The 23,651-nt window shown below is 43.5% G+C and overlaps 1 protein-coding gene across 3 annotated transcripts in view; it reads right to left on the reverse strand.

Moving 5' to 3' along the window:
* epoa (erythropoietin a) overlaps positions 1–23,651 on the reverse strand; it is a 63,910-nt gene that overhangs the window by 20,630 nt on the left and 19,629 nt on the right. For 2 of the 3 annotated variants that reach the window (XM_072591399.1, XM_072591400.1), the window contains exon 3: positions 13,508–13,594. The exons of the other annotated variant lie outside the window; for it this stretch is intronic. In XM_072591399.1, coding sequence (XP_072447500.1) covers positions 13,508–13,594 — 87 coding nt within the window. The remainder of the gene's footprint in view (positions 1–13,507; positions 13,595–23,651) is intronic. 3 annotated transcript variants of the gene reach the window in all.

Consider the following 23,651-nt stretch of genomic DNA (forward strand, 5'->3'; position numbering starts at 1 on the left):
GTATCAGCCTCCACCACATCCTCTGGCAGCTCATTCCATACACGGACCACCCTCTGTGTGAAACTGTTGCCCATTAGGTCCCTTTTATATCTTTCCCCTCTCACCCTAAACCTATGCCCCTCTAGTTCTGGACTCCATGACCCCAGGGAAAAGACTTTGCCTATTTACCCTATCCATGATTTTGTAAACCTCTATAAGGTCACCCCTCAGCCTCCGACACTCCAGGGAAACAGCCCGAGCCTGTTCAGCCTCTCCCTGTAGCTCAAATTCTCCAACCCTGGCAACATCCTTGTAAATCTTTTCTGAACCCTTTCAAGTTTCACAACATCTTTCCGATATGAAGGAGATCAGAATTGCACACAATATTCCAACAGTGGCCTAACCAATGTCCTGTACAGCCACAACATGACCTCCCATCTCCTGTACCCATTACTCTGACCAATAAAGGAAAGCATACCAAATGCCTTCTTCACTATCCTCTCTACTTGTGACTCTACATTCAAGGATCTATGAACCTGCACTCATAGGGTCATAGAGTCATAGAGATGTACAGCATGGAAACAGACCCTTTGGTCCAACCCTCCATGCCGACCAGATATCCCAACCCAATCTAGTCCCACCTGCCAGCACCCGGCCCATATCCCTCCAAACCCTTCCTATTCATAAACCCATGCAAATGCCTCTTAAATGTTGCAATTGTACCAGCCTCCACCACATCCCCTGGCAGCTCATTCCATACACGTACCACCCTCTGTGTGAAAAAGTTGCCCCTTAGGTCTCTTTTATATCTTTCCCCTCTCACCCTAAACCTATGCCCTCTAGTTCTGGACTCCCTGACCCCACGGAAAAGACTTTGTCTATTTATCCTCTCCATGCCCCTCATAATTTTGTAAACCTCTATAAGGTCACCCTTCAGCCTCCGACGCTCCACTCCAAGGTCTCTTTGTCCCTAGGACCTTATCATTAAGTGTATACATCCTGCTAAGATTTGCTTTCCAAAAATGTAGCACCTCGCATTAATTGGAATTAAATTCCATCTGCCACTTCTCAGCCCATCAGCCCATTTGATCAAGATCCCATTTAAATCCGAGATAACCCTCTTTGCTGTCCACTACACTTCCAATTTTGGTGTCATCTGCAAACTTACTAACTATACCTCTTATGCTCACATCCAAATCATTTATATAAATGATGAAAAGTAGTGTGCCCAGCACTGATCCTTGTGGCACTCCACTAGTCACAGACCTCCAGTCTGAAAAACAACCTTCCACCGCCACTCTCTGTCCTCCACCTTTGAGCCAGTACTGTATTCAAATGGCAAGTTCTCCCTGTATTCCGTGAGATCCAAACTTGCTAAACTGTCTCGCATGGGGAACCTTGTTGAATGCCTCACTGAAGTCCATATAGATCACATCTACCGTTCTGCCCTCGTCAATCCTCTTTGTTACTTCTTCAAAAAACTCAATCAAGTTTGTGAGACATACTTTCCCACACACAAAGCCATGTTGACTATCCCTAAACAGTCCTTGCTTTTCCAAATAAATGTTCATCCTGTCCCTCCGGATTCCCTCCAACAACTTGCCCACCACCGACGTCAGGCTCACTGGTCTATATCCCTGGCTTGTCCTTACCACCCTTCTTAAACAGTGGCACTACGTTAGCCAACTTCCAGTCTTCCGGCACCTCACCTGCGACTATCGATGATAAAAATATTTCAGTAAGAGGCCCAGCAATCACTTCCCTAGCTTCCCACAGAGTTCTAGGGTGTACATGATCAGGTCCTGGGGAATTTATCCACTTCCAGCACTTCTGCCTCAAGAATTTGGACATTTTTCAAGATGTCACCATCTATTTGCCAACATTCTATATCATCCATGTCCTTTTCCACAGTAAATACTGATGCAAAATACTCGTTTAGTATCTCCCTCATTTTCTGCAGCTCCACACAAAGGCCGCCTTGTTGATATTTGAGGGGCCCTATTCTCTCCTGAGTTAGCCTTTTGTCCTTAATGTATTTGTGAAAACCCTTTGGATTCTCCTTAATTCTATTTGCCAAAGCTATCTCATGTTCCCTTTTTGCCCTCCTGATTTACCTCTTAAGTATACTCCTACTGCCTTTATACTCTTCTGAGGATTCACTTGATCTATCCTGTCTATACCTGACATTTGCTTTGTTCTTTTTCTGAAGGAAAATCTCAATTTCTTTAGTCATCCAGCATTCCCTATACCTACCAGCCTTTCCTTTCACTCTGACAGGAATATATTGTCTCTGGACTCTTGTTATCTCATTTCTGAAGGCTTCCCATTTTCCAGCCATACCTTTACCTGCGAACATCTGACTCCAATCAGCTTTTGAAAGTTCTTGCCTAATACCGTCAAAATTGGTCCTTGCCTAATACCGTCAAAATTGGTCTTTCTCCAATTTAGAACTTCAACTTTTAGATCTGGTCTATCTTTTTCCATCACTATTTTAAAACTAATAGAATTATGGTCGCGGGCCCCAAAGTGCTCCCCCACTGACACCTCAGTCGCCTGCCTTGCCTTATTTCCTAAGAGTAGGTCAAGTTTTGCACCTTCTCTAGTAGGTACATCCACATACTGAATCAGAAAATTTTCTTGTATACACTTAACAAATTCCTCTCCATCTAAACCCTTAACACTATGGCAGTCTCACTCTATGTTTGTAAAGTTAAAATTCCTTACCATAACTTCTCTATTATTCTTACACATAACTGAGATCCTTTACAAATTTGTTTCTCAATTTCTCTCTGACTATTCGGGGGTCTATAATACAATCCCAATAAGGGACAGAAATCTGCAGTTCTCACCCAGTCTGGCCAATATGTGACTCTAGACCCATAGTGACATAGTTGAATGTCTTCTCAAATGGCCTAGTAAGCTGCTCAGTTTAAGGGCACTTAGAGATGGTGAACAATCACTGCACAAAGATGCCCACATCCCATTCAAAAAATACCCTCTTCTCCTCAAGTTCCTTAAGTTTTCTTGATCATAGGTCCTGATTCAATGTTCCTCATGACAACTCTCTTCCTATTGGCCAAAAACTTCCACCTGATGTCCCTCCTGGCTCCCAACTCGTCTTGTGGTATTTAAGCCCTTTATCTTTGTGAACAATAAACCTGAAGCTTTATCAATCCCTTTCTTAACCTTGAGAAATGCAATTAAGTCGTTTTAACTGGTTGGTTGACAAGTCTAGTTGAGGTGTTACTGTGGACAATGCACCAGGGAGCAATTTACTCCCATGCTTTTGTTTCACTTCTAAAAGACACAATGCCTGAATATGTTCTTTAATTCTACATAAAATACGTTGCTTCTCATAAGTGTGAATGAGCCGCATTGTGAACCTGACAGAACATCTTAAACTGGTTGTTCATGTAACTTGTAGATTTGAGATTGTTCAGCAAATGCTGTCCAATTGGAAATTATGTCTACCAAGTGACTATTTTACCTTTGCTCACATTGATCTGCCATTGACACAGGCTCAGCTGCCTAAATTATTGTGAACCAGGTTTGTCCTACATCCTATTTACCTTTAAAATATTAATAGGCATACATAATCTCAAAATCTTCACTCCACAAACTGGGCAAAAGAACAGCAGGATGCTATTCAATCCCTCAAGGTTGTTCAGCCATTCAGTTAAATGAACACCCTGATCTGGAATAAACTTGCAACCTAACAAAATCCTATTGATCCTCACCTTGAAAGTTAAAAATTGACCCCTAATTTCTCCCAAATCACCACAACATTCATAATATTTTGAGGAAACAGTGTTCTACATTTTCACTATCCTTTTTATGAAAAAGTGATTTTGCTATTAAATTGCCTTGTTCTAATTTAAGGTAATCTCCCTTGTTATTGATTTCACCAAAGGTACCAGTTTCCTTCATCGAACTTGCCAAATGTTTTGCAATTTTTAAGGCTTCCAATAAATTGGAAGTACAAACCAATCTTATGCAACTTCTCCTTATAACTTAACCCTTTAAATTTTTATATAATTGTGGTGAATTTAAGCCATAGCCAATTTTCCACAAGTCTGATGTTATTCAACTAAAACAACATCAAAATACCTTCTGGTGAATTCAGTATTGTTTAAAAAAAGATGATACTAAAATGACTCAATGTGATGGTGTCACATTATGGCACAATACCAAACCTAACATCAAGGTACACATCTGGTGTCAGATATAGATACTAGGTACAGATTAGAACAATGTTTCCAAAGCTTTTCCCATAGTGACCTCATTTTGATGACGTAGACATAAATCAAGTCTTTGATTAAAATAAAGAAGTTTGAAAGTGATATTGTTGATTTAAATCCTCCAATACTAGCCATCTTGTATTAAAATCTTATCTCACATTCAATGTAAATTACATTATTCATTTTATGACCGGTCTGACTACTAAGTGCTGACCAGTCAGACAAAGATTAGGATGCAATTTCAAATACAGAACAGTTGAATAGCACTTGAAGGTTCTGATCACCTTCCAAATCTGTTCTCATGTTTCCAGAAACGCCATGCTTGAATTCTTCCAATTAAGTTTCCACTCTTGCTCCAGTACCAAATGGCTTGTGACCAAATTAGACTGTCCTTCTTCATCCTTCTCAACCTGTTAGTAGGCTTTGATACCATTGACTGGATTGGTGGTGCTGGAAGAGCACAGCAGTTCAGGCAGCATCCAACGAGCAGCGAAATCGACGTTTCGGGCAAAGGCCCTTCATCAGGAATAAAGGCAGTGAGCCTAAAGCGTGGAGAGATAAGCTAGAGGAGGGTGAGGGTGGGGAAGAGAGTAGCATAGAGTACAATGGGTGAGTGGGGGAGGAGATGAAGGTGATAGGTCAAGGAGGAGAGGGTGGAGTGGATAGGTGGAAAAGGAGATAGGCAGGTCGGACAAGTCAAGGAGACAGTAACTGAGCTGGATGTTTGAAACTAGGATGAGGTGGGGGAAGGGGAAATGAGGAAGCTGTTGAAGTCCACATTGATGCCCTGGGTTTGAAGTGTTCCGAGGCGGAAGATGAGGCGTTCTTCCTCCAGGCGTCTGGTGGTGAGGGACCAGCGGTGAAGGAGGCCCAGGACCTCCATGTCCTCGGCAGAGTGGGAGGGGGAGTTGAAATGTTGGGCCACGGGGCGGTTTGGTTGATTGGTGCGGGTGTCTCGGAGATGTTCCCTAAAGCGCTCTGCTAGGAGGCGCCCAGTTTCCCCAATGTAGAGAAGACCGCATCGGGAGCAACGGATACAATAAATGATATTGGTGGATGTGCAGGTGAAAGTTTGATGGATGTGGAAGGCTCCTTTAGGGCCTTGGATAGAGGTGAGGGAGGAGGTGTGGGCACAGGTTTTACAGTTCCTGCGGTGGCAGGGGAAAGTGCCAGAATGGGAGGGTGGGTCGTAGGGGGGGTGTGGACCTGACCAGGTAGTCACGGAGAGAACGGTCTTTGCGGAAGGTGGAAAGGGGTGGGGAGAGAAATATATCCCTGGTGTGGGGTCTTTTTGGAGGTGGCAGAAATGTCAGCAGATGATTTGGTTTATGCGAAAGTTTGTAGGGTGGAAGGTGAGCACCAGGGGCATTCTGTCCTTGTTACGGTTGGAGGGGTGGGGTCTGAGGGCGGAAGTGCGGGATGTGGACGAGATGCGTTGGAGGGCATCTTTAACCACGTGGGAAGGGAAATTGCGGTCTCCCTTTTGATACCATTGTACAATCCTTTGATTGTCTCTATTACTGGTTAGCTGGGTGGGACTGTCCTCACCCAGTTCCATTCTTATCTATCTAATCATGCCCTTGCAGTTGCTTCTAATCCTCCTCTTACTGGTACTTCCCCAAGGATTTATCATTGGTCCCATCTATTTCTCACCAACAAGTAGCTCCTCAGTCACTTCATCTGAAAGCAACATTTTCATTTTCCAATGTATGCTGATGACACTCAGCTCTTGACGCCGCAATGTTGCTCAACTATCAGTCTGTTAATCCAACATCAAGTACTGTATGGCCAGAAGTGTTCTCCTATTAGATACTGGGAAGACCAAAGCTATCTTTCATCCTTGCTACAAATCATGTCACTCTTGAGATTGAATCCATCATTGCTAATAGGCTGAGACCAAACCAGACAGTTCACAAGATGGTGTCCTGAGCTGACGATCACATTATTTGGGCCATCACGCCAACCACCCGCTTCCATTTCTCTAACATCATTCAACTTCACTGCTGCTGAAACCCTCAGCCATGCCTTTGTCACTTCTTGAACTGGGTATTCCAAATTATGCCTAGACGACCTTCCAGAGTCTGCATGGACTTGAGGTTATCCAAAGGTCTGTTACCTATGTCTTTACTCCTCTTCACCTCTCACCCTCTAATATTGTGTTAAGAGCATAAGGAATTAGAGTAGAAGTAGACCATTCAGCCCTCCTCTACCTTGCTTTGTCATCAAGATAATCATGGCCGATCATTGACCGTAACTCTATTGTTGACTCCACATTTCCTTGATTCACTGAGAGACCAAACATCTGTCACTCTCAGCCTTAAATGCGTTCAACGATGGAGCATTTACAACCCTCTGGGGCACAGAATCCAAAGGTTCACAACTCTCTGTGTAACAAAATTCCTCCTCATCTCAGTCTTAAACAATTGTTCCCCTTTTACTGAGAGAGCATGCTTCTGCATTCTAAATTCCCTAAACAATGGAAACAACCTCTCAGTATCTTCCATGTCAAACCCTTCAGAATCTTCCATATTTTTCTACTATCTCTTATCATGTTTCTAAGTTCCAAACTGTAAAGGCCCAATTTACTCAATTTCTCATCACAGGACAACCCAGAACCAATCCAAATGAACCTTTGGGGCATTGGCTCCAATATAGATATATCCTTCCTTTGACGTGTAGACTAATACAGCACAAATCATTCCAGGTGTGGTCTCACCAAAGCTCTGAAGCAAGGCTTCCTTGATCTTACAGGAGAAAGTGAGGACTGCAGATGCTGGAGATCAGAGCTGAAAATGTGTTGCTGGAAAAGCGCAGCAGGTCAGGCAGCATCCAAGGAACAGGAGAATCGACGTTTCGGGCCCTTCTTCAGGAATGAGGAAAGTGTGTCCAGCAGGCTAAGATAAAAGGTAGGGAGGAGGGACTTGGGGGAGGGGCATTGGGAATGCGATAGGTGGATGGAGGTCAAGGTGAGGGTGATAGGCCGGAGTGGTGTGGGGGCGGAGAGGTCAGGAAGAAGATTGCAGGTTTGGAAGGCGGTGCTGAGTTCGAGGGATTTGACTGAGACAAGGTGGGGGGAGGGGAAATGAGGAAACTGGAGAAATCTGAGTTCATCCCTTGTGGTTGGAGGGTTCCCAGGCGGAAGATGAGGCGCTTTTCCTCCAACCGTCATGTTGCCATGGTCTGGCGATGGAGGAGTCCAAGGACCTGCATGTCCTTGGTGGAGTGGGAGGGGGAGTTGAAGTGTTGGGAGATGTGGCTGTGGTAGCGAGTCTGTTTGAGAACGTGGCTGAAGAGCTTCTGTGCAGAGGAGATGACCTGGGGTGTGCAGTGACAGAGGGACTCACTGAAATCCTTGTAGAGGGAGGAAGAGAGCTTCTTCAAGGAAGGCATCCTTGTAAGAGGTTAAAATCTTCGAGGAGAAAGTGAGGACTGCACACCTCACTTTGCAGTCAAACCTTTGTGAGGTTTGCAGTCAGATTTTGATTTACAACACTTCTAGAGTCATAGAGTCATACAGCACTGTAGTGATTGGAATCAGGTGGATCTTATTGACTATGAGATCTTTGATTGGGGCGGTTAACCTGGGCCAATTAGGGAGCCTTGGCTGACAGATATAAACAGGAGATTCAGAATCTCTCCACTTAAGGGACTGGCTTAAGGGAGACTAGCCACAGCCAGTGTGCGACTTGGAGACGTGATACTGGCCTCTACGCAATGATTCAAGCACAGAAACAGACCCATCAGTCCAACTCGTCTGCACCAACCCGACATGCCAATCTGATTTAGTCCCATTTGCCAGTATTTCCTTCTAGTTATCCCTCTAAACCCTTCCTATTCATATTCCCATCCAGATGCCTTGCAAATGTTGTACCTGCCTCCACAACTTCCTCTGGCAGCTTGTTCCATACACACACCACTTTCTGTGTAAAATGCCTACTCCTCAGGTCCATTTTAAACATTTCACCTCTCACTTATGTCCTCTAGTTTTGGATTCCCCTACCCTGGATAAAAGACCTTGGCTATTCACCCTATCCATGACCCTCATGATTTTATAAACCTCGATAAGGTCACCTCTCAGCCTCCAACGCTCCAGAGGAATAAAGCCCTAGCCTATTAAGCCCTTCCCTATAACTCAAACCTTCCAGTTCCAGCAACATCCTTGTAACTCTTTTCCACACCCTCTCAAGTTTAGCAACATCCTTCCTATAGAAGAGTGACCAGAATTGAACACAGTATTTTAAAAGTGGTCTCACCAATGTACTGTACAGCCACAACATGACCACTCAAAGTCCTATACTCAATGCAATGACCAATGAAGGCAAACATGCCAAACGTTTTCTTCACCACCCTGTCTACCTGCAATTTCACTTTCATAGAACAGTACACCTGTACCTCTAGGTCTCTGTTAGCCAACACTCTCCAGTGCCATACCATAAATGGTACAAGTCATGCCCTAGTTTGCCTTACCAAAATACAATACCTCACAATTATCTAAGTTAAAATCCATCTGCCGCTCATTGGCTCATCTGATCTAGGTGTCTTTGTACTCTAAGATACTCTTTCTTCACTGTCCATTACACCACTTATTTTGGTGTCATCTGCAAACTTAATAATCATGCCTCCTATTTTCACATCCAAATTATTTACATAAATGACAAAAAGCAGCGAATCCATACTCATCCTTGCGGCACACCACTGATCACAGGCTCCAGTCCAAAAAGAAACCCTCTACCACTACTTTCCGTCTCCTACCTTCAAGCCAATTTTGTATCCAATTGGCTAGCTCCCCCTAGATCCCATGTAATCTAACCTTACTAACTAGTCTACCATGCGGAACCTTGTCAAACATTTTGCTGAAGTTCATATAGACAAGGTCCACCATTTTGCCATATCAATCTTCTTTGTCACCTCTTCAAAAAACTCAGTCAAGTAAGACAAACATTATTGTTGTGGTTCTGTTCGCCGAGCTGGGAATTTGTCTTGCAAACGTTTCGTCCCCTGTCTAGGTGACATCCTCAGTGCTTGGGAGCCTCCTGTGAAGCGCTTCTGTGCTGTTTCCTCCGGCATTTATAGTGGCCTGTCTCTGCCGCTTCCGGTTGTCAGTTCGAGCTGTTCGCTGTAGTGGCCGGTATATTGGGTCCAGGTCGATGTGTTAGTTGATAGAGTCTGTGGATGAGTGCCATGCCTCTAGGAATTCCCTGGCTGGTCTCTGTTTGGCTTGCCCTATAATGGTAGTGTTGTCCCAGTCGAATTCATGTTGCTTGTCGTCTGTGTGTGTGGCTACTAAGGATAGCTGGTCGTGTCGTTTTGTGGCTAGTTGGTGTTCGTGTATACGGATCGTTAACTGTCTTCCTGTTTGTCCGATGTAGTGTTTTGTGCAGTCCTTGCATGGGATTTTGTACACTACATTGGTTTTGCACAGACTTTGAACAGACATTATTGCCCACACAAAAATCTTAGTTTAGTATCTCACCCATCTCCTAGGTTCTATATACATAGATGACCACGTTGATCTTTAAGAAACCCTATTCTCTCCCTAGTTACTCTTTTGCAAATTAATGTGTAATATTTGGATTCTCCTTAACTGTATTTACAAAGCTATTTCATGTCCCCTTTATGCCCTCCTAATTTCCCACTTAAGTATATTCCTACTGCCCTTACACCCCTCTATTACCAGATTTACTGAATCCTAGATGTCTATTCCTACCATATGCCTCCTTTTTCTTGACCAGAGTCTCACTTTCTCTAATTATCCAGCATTTTCTATACCTATCAGCCTTGCCCTTCACACTAACAGGAATATACCATCTCTAAACTCTCATGTTCTCCCATTTTTAAAGGCTTCTCACTTCCCAATCATCCCTTTACCTGCGAATAGCCTCCCCCAATGAATTTTTGAAAGGTCCTGTCTAATATCATCAAAATTAGCCTTACTCTAATTTAGAACTTTAACTTTTTAATCAGTTCTATTCTTTTCCACAACTATTTTAAAACTAATAGAATTGTCCAAAGTGCTCCCCAGTTGACACTTTATACATTAGTGATCTGGATGAAGGAACTGAGGGCACTCTGGCTATGTTTACAGATGATACAAAGATAGGTGGAGGGGCAGGTAGTATTGAGGAGGCGGGGAGACTGCAGAAGGATCTATACAGGTTAGGAGAGTGGGAAAAGAAGTGGCAGATGAAATACAATGTGGGAAAGTGTGAGGCCATGCACTTTGGTAGGAAGAATAGAGGCATGGACTATTCTCTTAATGGGGAGAAAATTTGGAAGTCGGAAGTGCAAAGGGATTTGGGAATCCTAGTCCAGGTTTCTGTTAAGGTAAACATGCAGGTTAAGTCGGTAGTTAGGAAGGCAAATACAACGTTGTCATTCATCTAGAATATAAAAGCAGGGCTGCACTGCTGAGGCTTTACAAGGCTTGGGTCAGACCACATTTAGAATATTGTGATATTTTTGGGCCCCATACCTCAGGAAAAATGTATTGGCCCTGGAGCGGATTCAGAGGAGGTTTCTGAGAATGATCCAAGGAATGTAAGGCTTAACAGATGAGGAATGTTTGAGGACTCTGGGACTATACGCAGTGGAGTTTAGAACGATGAGGGGAGATCTGATTGAAAGTCTGGACAGACTGGACGTTGGGAAGATGTTTCCATTGGCAGGAGAGGTGAGGACCCAGGGGAACGGCCTAAGAGTAAAGGGAAGAACCTTTAGAACAGAGATTAGGAGAAACTTCTTTAGCCAGAGAGTGGTGAATCTGTGGAATTCATGGCCACAGAAGGCTGTGGAGGCCAGGTCACTGAGTATATTTAAGATTTGGAGATGCCAGTGTTGGACTGGGGTGTACAAAATTAAAAATCACACAACACCAGGTTATAGTCCAACAGGGTTAATTGGAAGCACACTAGCTTTCGGAGCGACGCTCCTTCATCAGGTGATTGTGGAGGGCTCGATCGTAACACAGAAGTTATAGCAAAAATTTGCAGTGTGATGTAACTGAAATTATACATTGAAAAATCGATTGTCTGTTAAGCCTTTCATCTGTTAGAATACAGTGATAGTTTCACTTCTTTCATGTGTAGACAGTTTGGAAGAGTGGTCCAGGAAATGGCTGATGGGAATTCAATGTGAGCAAATGCGAGGTCTTGCACTTTGGAAAAAAGAATACAAGCATGGACTACTTTCTAAACGGTGAGAAAATTCGTAAAGCCAAAGTACAAAGGGATCTGGGAGTGCTAGTTGAGGATTCTCTAAAGGTAAACATGCAGGTTGAGTCCGTGATTAAGAAAGCGAATGCAATGTTGTCATTTATCTCAAGAGGGTTGGAATACAAAAGCACCATTGTGCTACTTGAGACTTTATAAAGCTCTGGTTAGGCCCTATTTGGAGTACTCCTCTTTTGCCTCCTTTTTTATCCTTCTAATAACAATAATACCCTAGAATATTAAGCTGCCAGTCCTCTCCGTCCTTAAGTCACGTTTGGAATAGCTATAATATCCCAGTCCCATGTTCCCAAATATGCCCTGAGTTCATCTGTCTGACCTGTCAGACATTTTGCAGTGAAATGAATGCAGTTTAATTTATTGGTCCTATCTCATTCTCTGCCAAACTCTTGTCTGCCTTGACTATTTGACTTGCTTCCCTTATCGCCTGTACCAGCCTCAGCTTTTCCTCTTTCTCACTATCGCTTTGGTTCCCACCAAGCCCCTTACTGATTTAAAGCCACCGGAGTAGCACGAGCAAATCTCCCTCAAGGATATTAGTCCCATTCCAATTCAGGGAGAACCATACAAGTTGGTTCTACCCATGAAGAGATCGCAATGATCCTAAAGGGTGAATCTTTGACCCCTACACCAGCTCTTCAGCCTCCCATTCTTCCATTCCCCTCTTACTAGTACGTGGCACCAGTAGTAGTCCAGATATTAGTCCCCTCGAGGACCTACTTATTAATCTCCTGCCTAGTTTCCTATATTCTCTCTGAAGAACCTCATCCCTTTCACAACCTATGTCGTTGGTACCGACGTGTACAATACCCTCCTGCTGGTCACCTTCCCCTTTCAGAATACTCTGTACTGTCTCCGAGACATCCTTGACCCTGGCACCAGGGAGGCAAACACCATCCTGATGTCTCACTGACAGCCGCAGAAAAGTTTTTCTGTGCCTCTGTGAAGCACATTGAGATTTTGTATTGTAGTAAAGCTGACATGTAAACGAAAGCTGCTATGTCGCTGAAAATAACTGGTCTCATCAAGAAGACCCTCATTACAGTAAAATGAATGGAAAATATTACATTTTAAGCATATTTTCTGATAATTGAAATTGCAATTGCTTTTAATATAGTTTAAGCACCTTTAATTACCTATAACTGAGGTTTTCCTATGGTTATAGCATCTATAATGTTCAAGTATTATTCAGCCAGATTTAAAGCAAGCTGGACTCAACCAGAATCAAAGTAGAGCCGAGAGTGTGGTGCTGGAAAAGCACAGCAGGTCAGGCAGCATCCAAGCAGCAGGAGAGTCGACGTTTCGGGCAAAAGCCCTTCATCAGGAATTTCTGATGAAGGGCTTTTGCCTGAAATGTCGATTCTCCTGCTCCTCGGATGCTGCCTGACTTGCTGTGCTTTTCCAGCACCACACTCTCGACTCTAATCTCCAGTATCTGCAGTCCTCACTTTCGCAATCAAAGTAGAGGCAGCTTTGTGTAGTGGTTCCACAACTGCTGTGAACTAAGATGAGACATTTTGCATTAGATGCTCATTAGTGAAGGTTTTCATTTAATCACTTGGGCTTGACTTAAGATCAACAGTGACACTCCACATGTCCAATTCTTAAATGCCCTTTCTCCTTACCACAATGGGCGGAGTGAAAACCAGATGCAAGGGAACAAATGGGTTGAAGAGAACATCTGACCAAGCATCTGCTTTTATAGGAAATGCAGTACTCCCAAAAGGTGTGCATCATGCTGTAGACAAATGCAAATTATGAAGACATTCGCCCCAGCCACAGCAGATGTCAACATTCCTCTTTTACTTCCAACCTGAAATTAAGGCCAATTGGAGGAGAGACGCAAAGCTGTCCTGTTCTAGCAACTTAATTTTATTCTGTTCTAAACCTATTTCACATTCTTTTTCCCTGAATTAAGCAGAAATCTTGCCCCAGTTGGTCAGAATTCCAGGCCAGTCTTGATAAGATTTGGACTCGAATTGATAGCCTTAAGTTGATGACCAGCCAGATACCATTCCACTTACACGCTTATCGGAAAGAATCATGAACAGAATACCAACTTACGTCTTTTGTTTCCCATTCTCTGTAGTTGACATTGGTTTTTGGAAGAGTGAAGTTTCCTGGGAGGGTGCAGGCTTCCTCACACTGTTTCTAAATGGAAGGATATCACAGTCAGGCAAAGAACCAGTCTCTCCCCACCCATTGACACTCCGTTTCAAATCCTCACCTTGAGAGAAAAACCTTAGGAGTAGTTTACAGGACATTGGTGAAAGGTTTCCAAGGGTAAATCCTGCAATCTTAAAATTAACAATTGGTTGTTTTAGAGTTCTGATATGAAGCACTTTTTTTAAATTCCTGTGTTGTGAGCATCACTGGCTTGGCCTGCATTTTATTGTCCATCCTAATTATCCCTTGAGAAAGTGGTGGTGAACTGTCTTCTTCGACCACTGTAATCCATGTGATGTAGGAACACTCAAGAAAGGAGTTCCAGGATTTTGACCTTGCAACAGTGAAGGGGTGGTGACATATTTGCAAGTCACGATGGTACGTTGCTCGGAGAGCATTTACAAGTGGTGCAGTTCCCATTGATCTGCTGACCTTGTCTTCCTATGTGGAAGTCCTGGGTCTGGAAGGTTGAAGTAAGTTGCTGCAGTGTATCTTGTAGATGGTACACACTGCTGAAACTGTGGTGGGAGGAGAACGATTTAAAAAGGACGTGAAGGGAAACTTTTTTGATTTAGAGAGTGGTTCGTGTGTGGAATGAACTGCCAGAGAAAGTGGTGGATGTGGGTACAGTTAGAATATTTAAAAGACATTTGGATAACTACATGAATAGGAAAGGTTTGGAAGGATATGAGCCAAATGCAGGCAGGTGGGACTAGTTTAGTTAGGGATCATGGTCAGCATAAATTGATTGGACCGAAGGGTGTGTTTCTGTGCTGTATGGCTGTTTATAAAAGCAAAATACTGTGGATACTGGAAATCTGAAGCAGACCCTCAGAATGCTGGAGAAAGAATTAAGGTGTGGCAGTATCTGTGGATAGAAATAGAGAAACAAATGCATACCAGTTTTAAGTATGACACTTTAGGACTGTTCTTTCCTATAGGTAAGTGGCATTGAGTTAGATGATCAACCAAACTCTAAACGTGAACTCTGTTTTTCTCTCCACAGCTGCTGCCAGACTTGTTGTTTCTCCAGCATTCTCTGTCGAAGAATGTGGATGTGGTAGCAGTCAGGCAGACTGCTTTGTCTTGGATAATGTCAAGCTAACTGAGTATTGTTGGAGCTGCACTGATCCACACTCCTGACTGGTGCCTTGTTGATGGTGGACAGGCTTTGGGGAGTCAGGAGGTGAGTTACTCACTGCAGAATTCCTAGCTTTTGGCCTGCTCCTGCACACACTGTTTTTACACGGCTGGTCCATTTCTGCTGCTGGAGGTGCTTTGTGAGGTTTCACACCTGGGAGAGGTGCAACAGCATGACAGCGACCTGCTTCTCCCACACAGCGTAGTCAAACTTTGAGTCAGTGATAGCAGTACTAAAACAATTGCCTGTTTTACAAGGACTTTTGTGGATTAATCACTGCCCCTTTTTGTGCCCAGGCTGTCTTCATTCCTGTGATTTTAACTGAATCACAGGATATGCAAGAGACACCTGGGAGTGGTATTCAGCATCTGTCAGGAAGAGGGAAAAAGGCAGTAGGAGAGTGCGGCCATGTTGCACTCAGGGTCTGATTTTGATTGCAGATTGTAATGCTGCTTGACCTCCTTGCTGGTCTTTGTAGCGCACTCTCAAATTTAAGTGCAATATTAACATGTAGAGGGATAATTCATGTGTGCTCACCAGCTGAACACTCGACTACAGCAACAATTTATCTTTCCATAAAGCTCAATCTGTAAAGAAAGTCATTTCACAGTATCTTACAGAGTTTTGAAATTGAGTGGATAGCGCGTGGGCTGGGGGAGGAAAGGTAAGGTCAAGTTGTGGAGAGGAAGTACTCAGAGAGGCAGCACAGGAATGTGGGAACATGAGTAAGCCCCGCAGTTTGTTCTGCCATTCAATAAGATTGTAGCTGATCTGTCAGTCAGTTCTTTCCTATGTTCCCTGTCTCTCAATTCCCTTGCCTAATAAAATCAGTTAGATTCCATGTGGAAAATTGTGAAAACCGTGGTAAGCTTTTGGGAGTGAGAGGATCAGATTTCTCTGACCGATTATGTGAACAGTGCTCATCAACTGTGGTCTTCAGTGGCTGAGTTCTAATTTTAAGATTGCGATAACCCCATTTTGGTTTTCACCATTAGTGAGAAGTTTTTTCTACCGTACAGAAAGCATTCATCAGAAAAATATTTTTAATAGTCAGACATGTTATGACATCTCTGTGCTGTTGGGACTTGAACCATGTTAACAGTTTTGTCAGATCATCCATCATACTTCAAAACTAAAGGGAATATGAACCATATCTTTGCATGCAGTACTTGTTATTTCACTCTTTAAGGTCTGGTATCACTTTGTAGAAACTGTGTGGCATGCCCACCGAGGCCAATGTATTATTTCCTTTTCTCCATTCTTTCTTGGAATGTGGGTGTTGCTGGGAAGGTCAGCATTTTATTGCCCATCTTTAATTGCCCTTGAACCAAATGACTTAGAGTCATAGAGTCACAGAGATGTACAGCATGGAAACAGACCCTTCGGTCCAACCCGTCCATGCCGACCAGATATCCCAACCCAATCTGGTCCCACCTGCCAGCACCCGGCCCATATCCCTCCAAACCCTTCCTATTCATATACCCATCCAAATGCCTCTTAAATGTCGCAATTGTATCAGCCTCCACCACTTCCTCTGGCAGCCCATTCCATACACATACCACCTTCTGTGTGAAAAAGGTCTCTTTTATATCTTTCCCATCTCACCCTAAACCTATGCCCTCTAGCTCTGGACTCTCCGACCCCAGAGAAGAGACTTCTCCTACTTACCCTATCCATGCCCCTCACAATTTTGTAAACCTCTATAAGGCCACCTCTCGGCCTCCGACGCTCCAGGGAAAACAGCCCCAGCCTGTTCAGCCTCTCCCTGTAGCTCAAATCCTCCAACCCTGTCAACATCCTTGTAAATCTTTTCTGAACCCTTTCAAGTTTCAAACATCTTTCCACTACACCTCCAATTTTGGTGTCATCTGCAAACTTACTAACTGTACCTCTTATGCTCGCATCCAAATCATTTATGTAAATGACAAAAAGTAGAGGACCCAGCAACGTTCCTTGTGACACTCCACTGGTCACAGGCCTCCAGTCTGAAAAACAACCCTCCACCACCACCCTCTGTCTTCTACCTTTGAGTCAATTCTGTATCCAAATTGCTAGTTCTCCCTGTATTTCGAGAGATCTAACCTTGCTAATCAGTCTCCCATGGGGAACCTTGTCAAACACCTTACTGAAGTTCATATGGATCACATCTACCAGTCTGCCCTCATCAATCCTCTTTGCTACTTACTCAAAAACGCTCAATCAAGTTTGTGAGACATGATTTTCCACGCACAAAGCCATCCTTAATCAGTCCTTGCATTTTCAAATACATGTACACTTGCTTGTCAATTTCTTGGAGCAGCTAAAACTTAACCACATTGCTGTGGGTCTGGAGTCACATGTAAGCCAGACCAAGTTAGGATGGCAGATTTCCTTCCGTAAATGGCATTAGTGAACCAGAGTGTTTGTAACAAAAACAAATCAATGATTGTTGTCATGGTCACCAGGACTGAAACTAGCTTTCACTTCCAGATTTGTTAACTGATTATTGGTTTACACAGCAGTGTGGTGCCAACAGCGTGGGCTCAATTCCCATCAACAGCTTGAGGTTACCATGAGGGACTCTCCTTCTCAACCTCTTCCCTCGCCTGAGGTCTGGTGGCCTTCAGGCTAAATCACCACCAGTCACTTCTCTCTAATAAGACAGCAGCCCCTATGGTCTGGTAAGACTATGGCGACAGAACTAGAAGAACTGATTTTAAATTTCACCAGCTGCTTATCAGATTTGAGCCCATTTACCCAGAGCCTTTGGCCTGTTAGTCTGGTGACATTACCACTGCCATACCTTCTCCCCACCATTGTGCCTCCTGTTCAGCATGTTAAAATGAATGCAGTATTCCAAATGGAGTCTACCAAGGCTCCATACAGCTGAAGCTGTGGGATAAACCTTGCTTTTTTTTTGATGAAGTGCAAATTGTGTCAAGTTTTTTGGAGGGTCTTTCACCTCAAGGCCTAGCAAGCCATCTCGCTGTATCTTACCAAACTCATCTCATTCATTAACTACCTTTCTGGCATCTCTCCTGAACCATTCTAACCCCATCTTGCCAAGACTGTTCCCAGAACAACTTACCAGTCAGCTGATAGACCAGCATCTTTGGTACCATATTTAAAGGTCAATGTGTACCTTGGACTCTTACATTCTGACGCTGCCCTGCTCAGTGACAGTCAGTGTAAGAATTCAGAGAAGAGGAAGATGGTGCTGGAGATACTGGTAGAGGATTGTTGTCCTCTTCCCAGAGGAGCAGCAGAGATGGCCATGACACCACACCCTAACAGCCTGATCCAAGGTCACTGCCCAGTTCAGAGTAATCTCCACAGTGTGGAGGAATAGCCAACAGTGTCACAAGAAGGTCAACGATCTTCTCCACTCCTATCACGAGCATCTCTCTGCTACTCCTCACTCACTAGCTCTGGCACTTCATCTGTTTCCCAGCAAGGCTCTTGTGCTACCCACTCCCACTATCGTTTGCAACATCTTCTCTCGGTTCCCCTCAAAGCCTCATTCCCTGATTCCGAAGTGGGAATGTTAGCGCTAGAAAGTTGGGGACCACTTCATGGAGACAGCTCTGCAGCTGGCTGAGGAAGCAAATGGTCCATGTCACTAGCACTCAGAGGATCCAGACAGAGAGGATCCTGTGGTGTGTGCAGTCAGGAACTTTGTCCACATGTCCAGTGAGGGACAGGGCTAGTAGATAGGTATGTAGGATGCAAAGGCCCTGATTTGCAGAGGCTGCAGGAGTGCAGCTGTGCTGTGGGGCCCAGCTGCCCTGACCATGCAACTATCTGGTTGTCTCTGTGGTAGAGGTTGCTCCAGCCCCCTCAAGGGCTGCTAGAGAGGTGCATATACCTACACTCCAGCATCCCAGCCACTAGTCCTCAGGACTATAAACATGTCGACAACAGCATTGGCCTAATGCATACTGGAGGTGTTCTTTCATCAGAAGACGCTAGTGCGATGCCAAGGCTCACCAGGACGGAAGAGGGACTACATGCAGGCCCCTCAGAAATCTCCTCTTAGGACACTCCAGCAGCGGCTGGGTTGTATATCTCTACCCTGCCTGCACCTGGTCTAATCTAGGAGTTGGCAAAAGTGAGGACTGCAGATGCTGGAAATCAGAGTCAAGATTAGAGTGGTGCTGGAAAAGCACAGCAGGTCAGGCAGCATCCGAGGAGCAGGAAAATGCACGTTTTGGGCAAAAGCCCTTCATTAGGAAGAGTTGTTTGTCTGTCGCTGCATGCAGAGTATCCAAATAGCAGCCTTTCAAATGCTGGTTGCTGGTGTATCCCACAAAGCAAGCCTGTGCTTCCTGAGTGACCTGCAAGTGAACCTGAGAGATGCCAATGGGATAGTGACGGATTGATAAGTATTGTCAAGGGCTATATGGAGCTGATGTCCATGGTTCATACCTTGAGATGCTATCTGGTGCTGTGCAAGCCAGTGGTGAGCTAAAGTCACCAGGTACCTTCTCTGATTTCCATGTCAAGAATTCACAATATCTAGCTTGCAAGACCGCTGCCTTGCAAGACATTCATTTCACCACTCAGCAAGTGCACAAATGATGCAGCGACCTGCTCCCAAAGTTGAGATAGGCCTTGCCAGATTTGTTGTGCGATTTTGCTACAAATCCTATCAGAGTCCACATTACTCAGGTTCCTGGGAGATTCCACAAAAATGTATTATTTGTATCCCAGCCCTGAAGTGATAAAGGCTGCATTCCATTCATCTTTGACATCTTTGTACACTCAGGTTTAATGATTTGATTCTGTGAACATTCAAATCCCTTTGTTGATCCATGATTCTCAGTCTTTCCTCACTATTGTCTTTCTTTGGATCCAAAGTCTACATCAGAGAGGGAGAGGGCATGGTGAAATTCAGAGGGGGTTCAGTGCAAGTAGTGCTGAGTCAATGTGGACCAAAACTGGAGGAGGGGAAGCTGTGAGCCAATATTAGAGATGAAGAAGGATCACCATAATTGGGTGGAAATGGGGGAGGGGGAGAAAAGTCAAGGCCTGTGGTGAATATCAAAGTGAGGAATGAATGCTTGAAGTAGGAATTCTCTGGGGTACAACAAGTGCATAAAATTTTTAAAGGGCTTGACAAGGTCGATGCAGGAAGGAAATGTTTCCCCTTGGCTAGGAGTCTCGAACCAGGGCAGTCTCAGAGCAAGGGGTAAGTCATTCAGGATTGAAATTTCTCTCTTCACTCAGATGGTAGTGAATCTTCAGGATTCCCTACCTCAGACGGCTATGGAGGGACCATTATTGAATATGTTCAAGAGAAAAAGGAATAAACTTCTAGGTATTTAAAGACATCAACACATAATAGGGGAAATTGGCATTGAGGTAAATCAGCCATGGTCTGGTTGAATGCTGGAGTAGACTCAAAGGGCCAAATGAATCCTATGATCCAATGATCAATGACTCTCTATGATCTATGACTGCTATGACTCCTATGCTACATTAGAACTTGTCAGGGATAATCCTAATGCCGATGTGAGCCTCGGGGGTCAACAAAAAAGTTATAGCATTCTAGCTGGCCTGTAGCTGGTGAAATGTAACATATGGAAAGGCCAGTGGAGGGGACATTGTCTAGCCACATGCTGGGGAAAGTTGCATCTATTCCAATGCAACGAGTCTCCGTGAACCATGTTGGGTTCAATGCAGTTGTAAGCCAGGTTACTAAGGAAATAGGATGTTAAATGGACTAGCAGAGGAAAGTGATCACATTTGGAAAGATGTAAATCAAAGACAAAGCAGAATTAATACTGGAAATAATAGACAGTGACAGAAAGGGGTAGAGAGTATACATCCAGGAATAAACCTCGAAGAGACTGGCATTTACAAGAAGAATAAAACTAAAGGCTCTCCATCTGAATGCACATTATATTTTAGCAATAAAGGAAGAAATAATGGGAGCTTGACAGAAATGTGTGGAGATAATAATGGGTGATTTTAATCTACACATAGACTGGAAAAGTCAGATGAGCAAAGATATCCTGGATGAGAAGCTCGTAGAATACTTTCAGGATACTATATTAGAAAAGTTCTTTCTGAACCTAACCTATACTAGATTTGGTACTGTGCAGTGAGATAGGATTTCTTAATTATCTCATAGCAAAAGTGTCTTTAATTGACCATAATATGATTGAATTTTACTTTCACCTTGAAGGGAAGATTGGCTCCAAAACAATATTTTTCAATTTAATAAGAGCAACCAAGAGAGGATGAATGCCAACCTTGGTAAAATAAATTGACAAATTAAGTTAAAAGACAGGTCAATAGAGATGTCGTGGTAGACATTTATGAGTATATTACAGAACAGATACATTCCAAGTAAGAAAAACTCTAAGGGATGGACACCCCTTGGCGAAAGGGAGGACTGCAGATGCTAGAGATTAGAGTCGAGAGTGTGGTGCTGGAAAAGCACAGCAGGTCAGGCAGCATCCGAGGAGCAGGAGAATCAACGTTTCGGGCAAAACCCCTTCACCAGGAATGAGGCTGTGAGCCGAGGGGGTGCAGAGATAAATGGGAGAGGGTTGGGGCTGGGAGAAGGTAGCTGACAGTGTGATAGGTAGATGAAGGGAGGGGTGATGGTGATAGGTTGGTGGGGTGGGTGGAGCGGATGGCTGGGAAGGAAGATGGACAGGTAGGGACCGGTCATTAAGGCGGCGCCAATTTGGAAGGTTGAACTGGAATGAGGTGAGGGGAAGGGAAATGAGGAAACTGGTGAAATCCACATTGAAGAAAGGATAAAGGCAGTATCAAGTTTAAGGAAAAAAAACAGTTGGCAGGTCAGAGGTTTTGACAGAATGTTAAAAAAGGAATGACTAAAGCAATTGTTAATGAGAGAAATTTAGAGTATGAGAGAAATCCTATCAGAAATATAAAAACCGATAATAAAAGTTTTTAAAAATATTTAAAAAAACAAAAATTAACAAAGTCAGCGTTGGTCCTATAGGAAGTGAGTAAGGAGAATTGACAAAGGAAAATGAGATGGCAGATGAATTGATTTGGAATTTTGCATTAGCCTTCATGATATAGGATACAAGTAACAGGCAGAAGTAGTGATAAATCAGTAAATGAAATGAAGGGAAGAACTCGGAACAATTATAATCACTACAGAAGTGGTACACAATAAATTGTTGGAGCTCTGGGTCAGGATCCTGATAGACTTCTTCCTGGGTCTTAAAGGAAGTGGCCAGTGAGATGGTTGGTGCATTGGTTTTATTTTTTATCAATTCCCTCGATTTGGGACTGTCCCATTAGGTTATTAACAAAGATATAGCAGGACATTTAGATAGATTCATGGAAATTAGGCAGAGTCAACATGGTTTTGTGGAAAGGTTTAACCAATCTACTGGAATTTGTTGTAGAAGTAAAATATGTGGATATGAATCCACACATCCACAACCTTTGGATGTACCATACTTCAGTTTCCAACAGGCATTTGGTAAAGTGCTACATCAAAGGTTATTGTGGAGAATAAAGGTTCGTGCTGTAGGGGTAGCACAAAGGCATGGATGGAAGACTGGCTGGCTAACAGAAAGCAGAGAGTAAGCATTAATCGATTTTTTTTTCAGGTCGTCAGGATGTAATAAGTGGTGTGCCACAAGGATCAATGCTCTGACCTCAAACCGGTTACAATCTATACAAATGATTTGGATGAAGGGACTGCAGGTATGATTAAAAAGAAAACTGATGACTCAAAGATAAGTAGGAAAGTAAGTGGTGAAGAGGATAAATGAAGGCTATAAAAAAAGGACAGAAAGTGAGTAGGCAAAGAACTGGAAAAATGGAATTTAATGTGGAAAATGTGAAATTGTTCATGTTGGCAGGAGGAATAAATAAGAAGCATATTGTGCAGGACAGGTGAATTGGCCATGCTAAATTGCCCGTAGTGTTAGCTAAGGGGTAAATGTAGGGGTATGGGTGGGTTACGCTTCGGCGGGGCGGTGTGGACTTGTTGGGCCGAAGGGCCTGTTTCCACACTGTAAGTAATCTAATCTAATCTAATATAAATGGTGAAAGATTGCAGATGAATCTGGATGTCCTTGTGCAAGAATAATGTAAGGTTAGTATGCAGGGACAGCATAGGAAAGAATGTTATTGTTATCATTTATGGCCAGGAAAGTTGAACATAAAAGTCGGGAACGTATGATTCACATGTGCACGGGTGAGACTACCGTAGTATTGATTAACTTATTTAAGGAAGTTAAAAATCTCACAACACCAGGTGATAGTCCAACAGGTTTATTTGGAAGCTTTCGGAGCGCTGCTCCTTCATCACATGGTTGTGGAGTATAAGATCGTAAGACACAGAATTTATTTAAGGAAGGATGTAAGTGCATTGCAAACAGTTCAAAGAAGATTAACCAGGCTAACACCTGGGTTGTCTTTTGAAGTCACGTTTGACAAGACCTGGAGAGTTCTGGACAAAGCGATTGTGGGGCTGATGTTTCCTCTTATGGGGGAATCTAGAACTGAGGTTCACTGTTTAAAAGCAAGTGTTCGCCCATATAAAACAGAGATGTGGTTTAAAAAAAACTTCTCTGGGGTTTCTGAGTCTTTCAAACTTTCTTTTCCTGAAAAGGCAGAATGAAAGAAAAGTCTTTAAGGCAGAGCTGCTGGATAGCTTCTCGTTCAGCAAAGCAGTGAAAGATTTACAGGGTTTTCTGGAGTATGGACCTCAGATTACAATCAGGTCAGTGGTGATCTTATTGAATAGCACAGCAGGCTCCTAGGGCCAAATGGCCTACTCCTGTTCCATGTTCAAATATTCACATGTAGCCATACGGCAACAAGGTATTGGGGAAAGACTGAGGATCACAGAAGGAAATGTTGTGGATGGGCAACAGATTAGATGTGGGGTAAATAGAGAGCACTGAAACCCTGCCTCAACTTTGC

The sequence above is a fragment of the Chiloscyllium punctatum genome, chromosome 21 (assembly GCF_047496795.1).
Source record: "Chiloscyllium punctatum isolate Juve2018m chromosome 21, sChiPun1.3, whole genome shotgun sequence".
NCBI classification, from domain to species: Eukaryota; Metazoa; Chordata; class Chondrichthyes; order Orectolobiformes; family Hemiscylliidae; genus Chiloscyllium; species Chiloscyllium punctatum.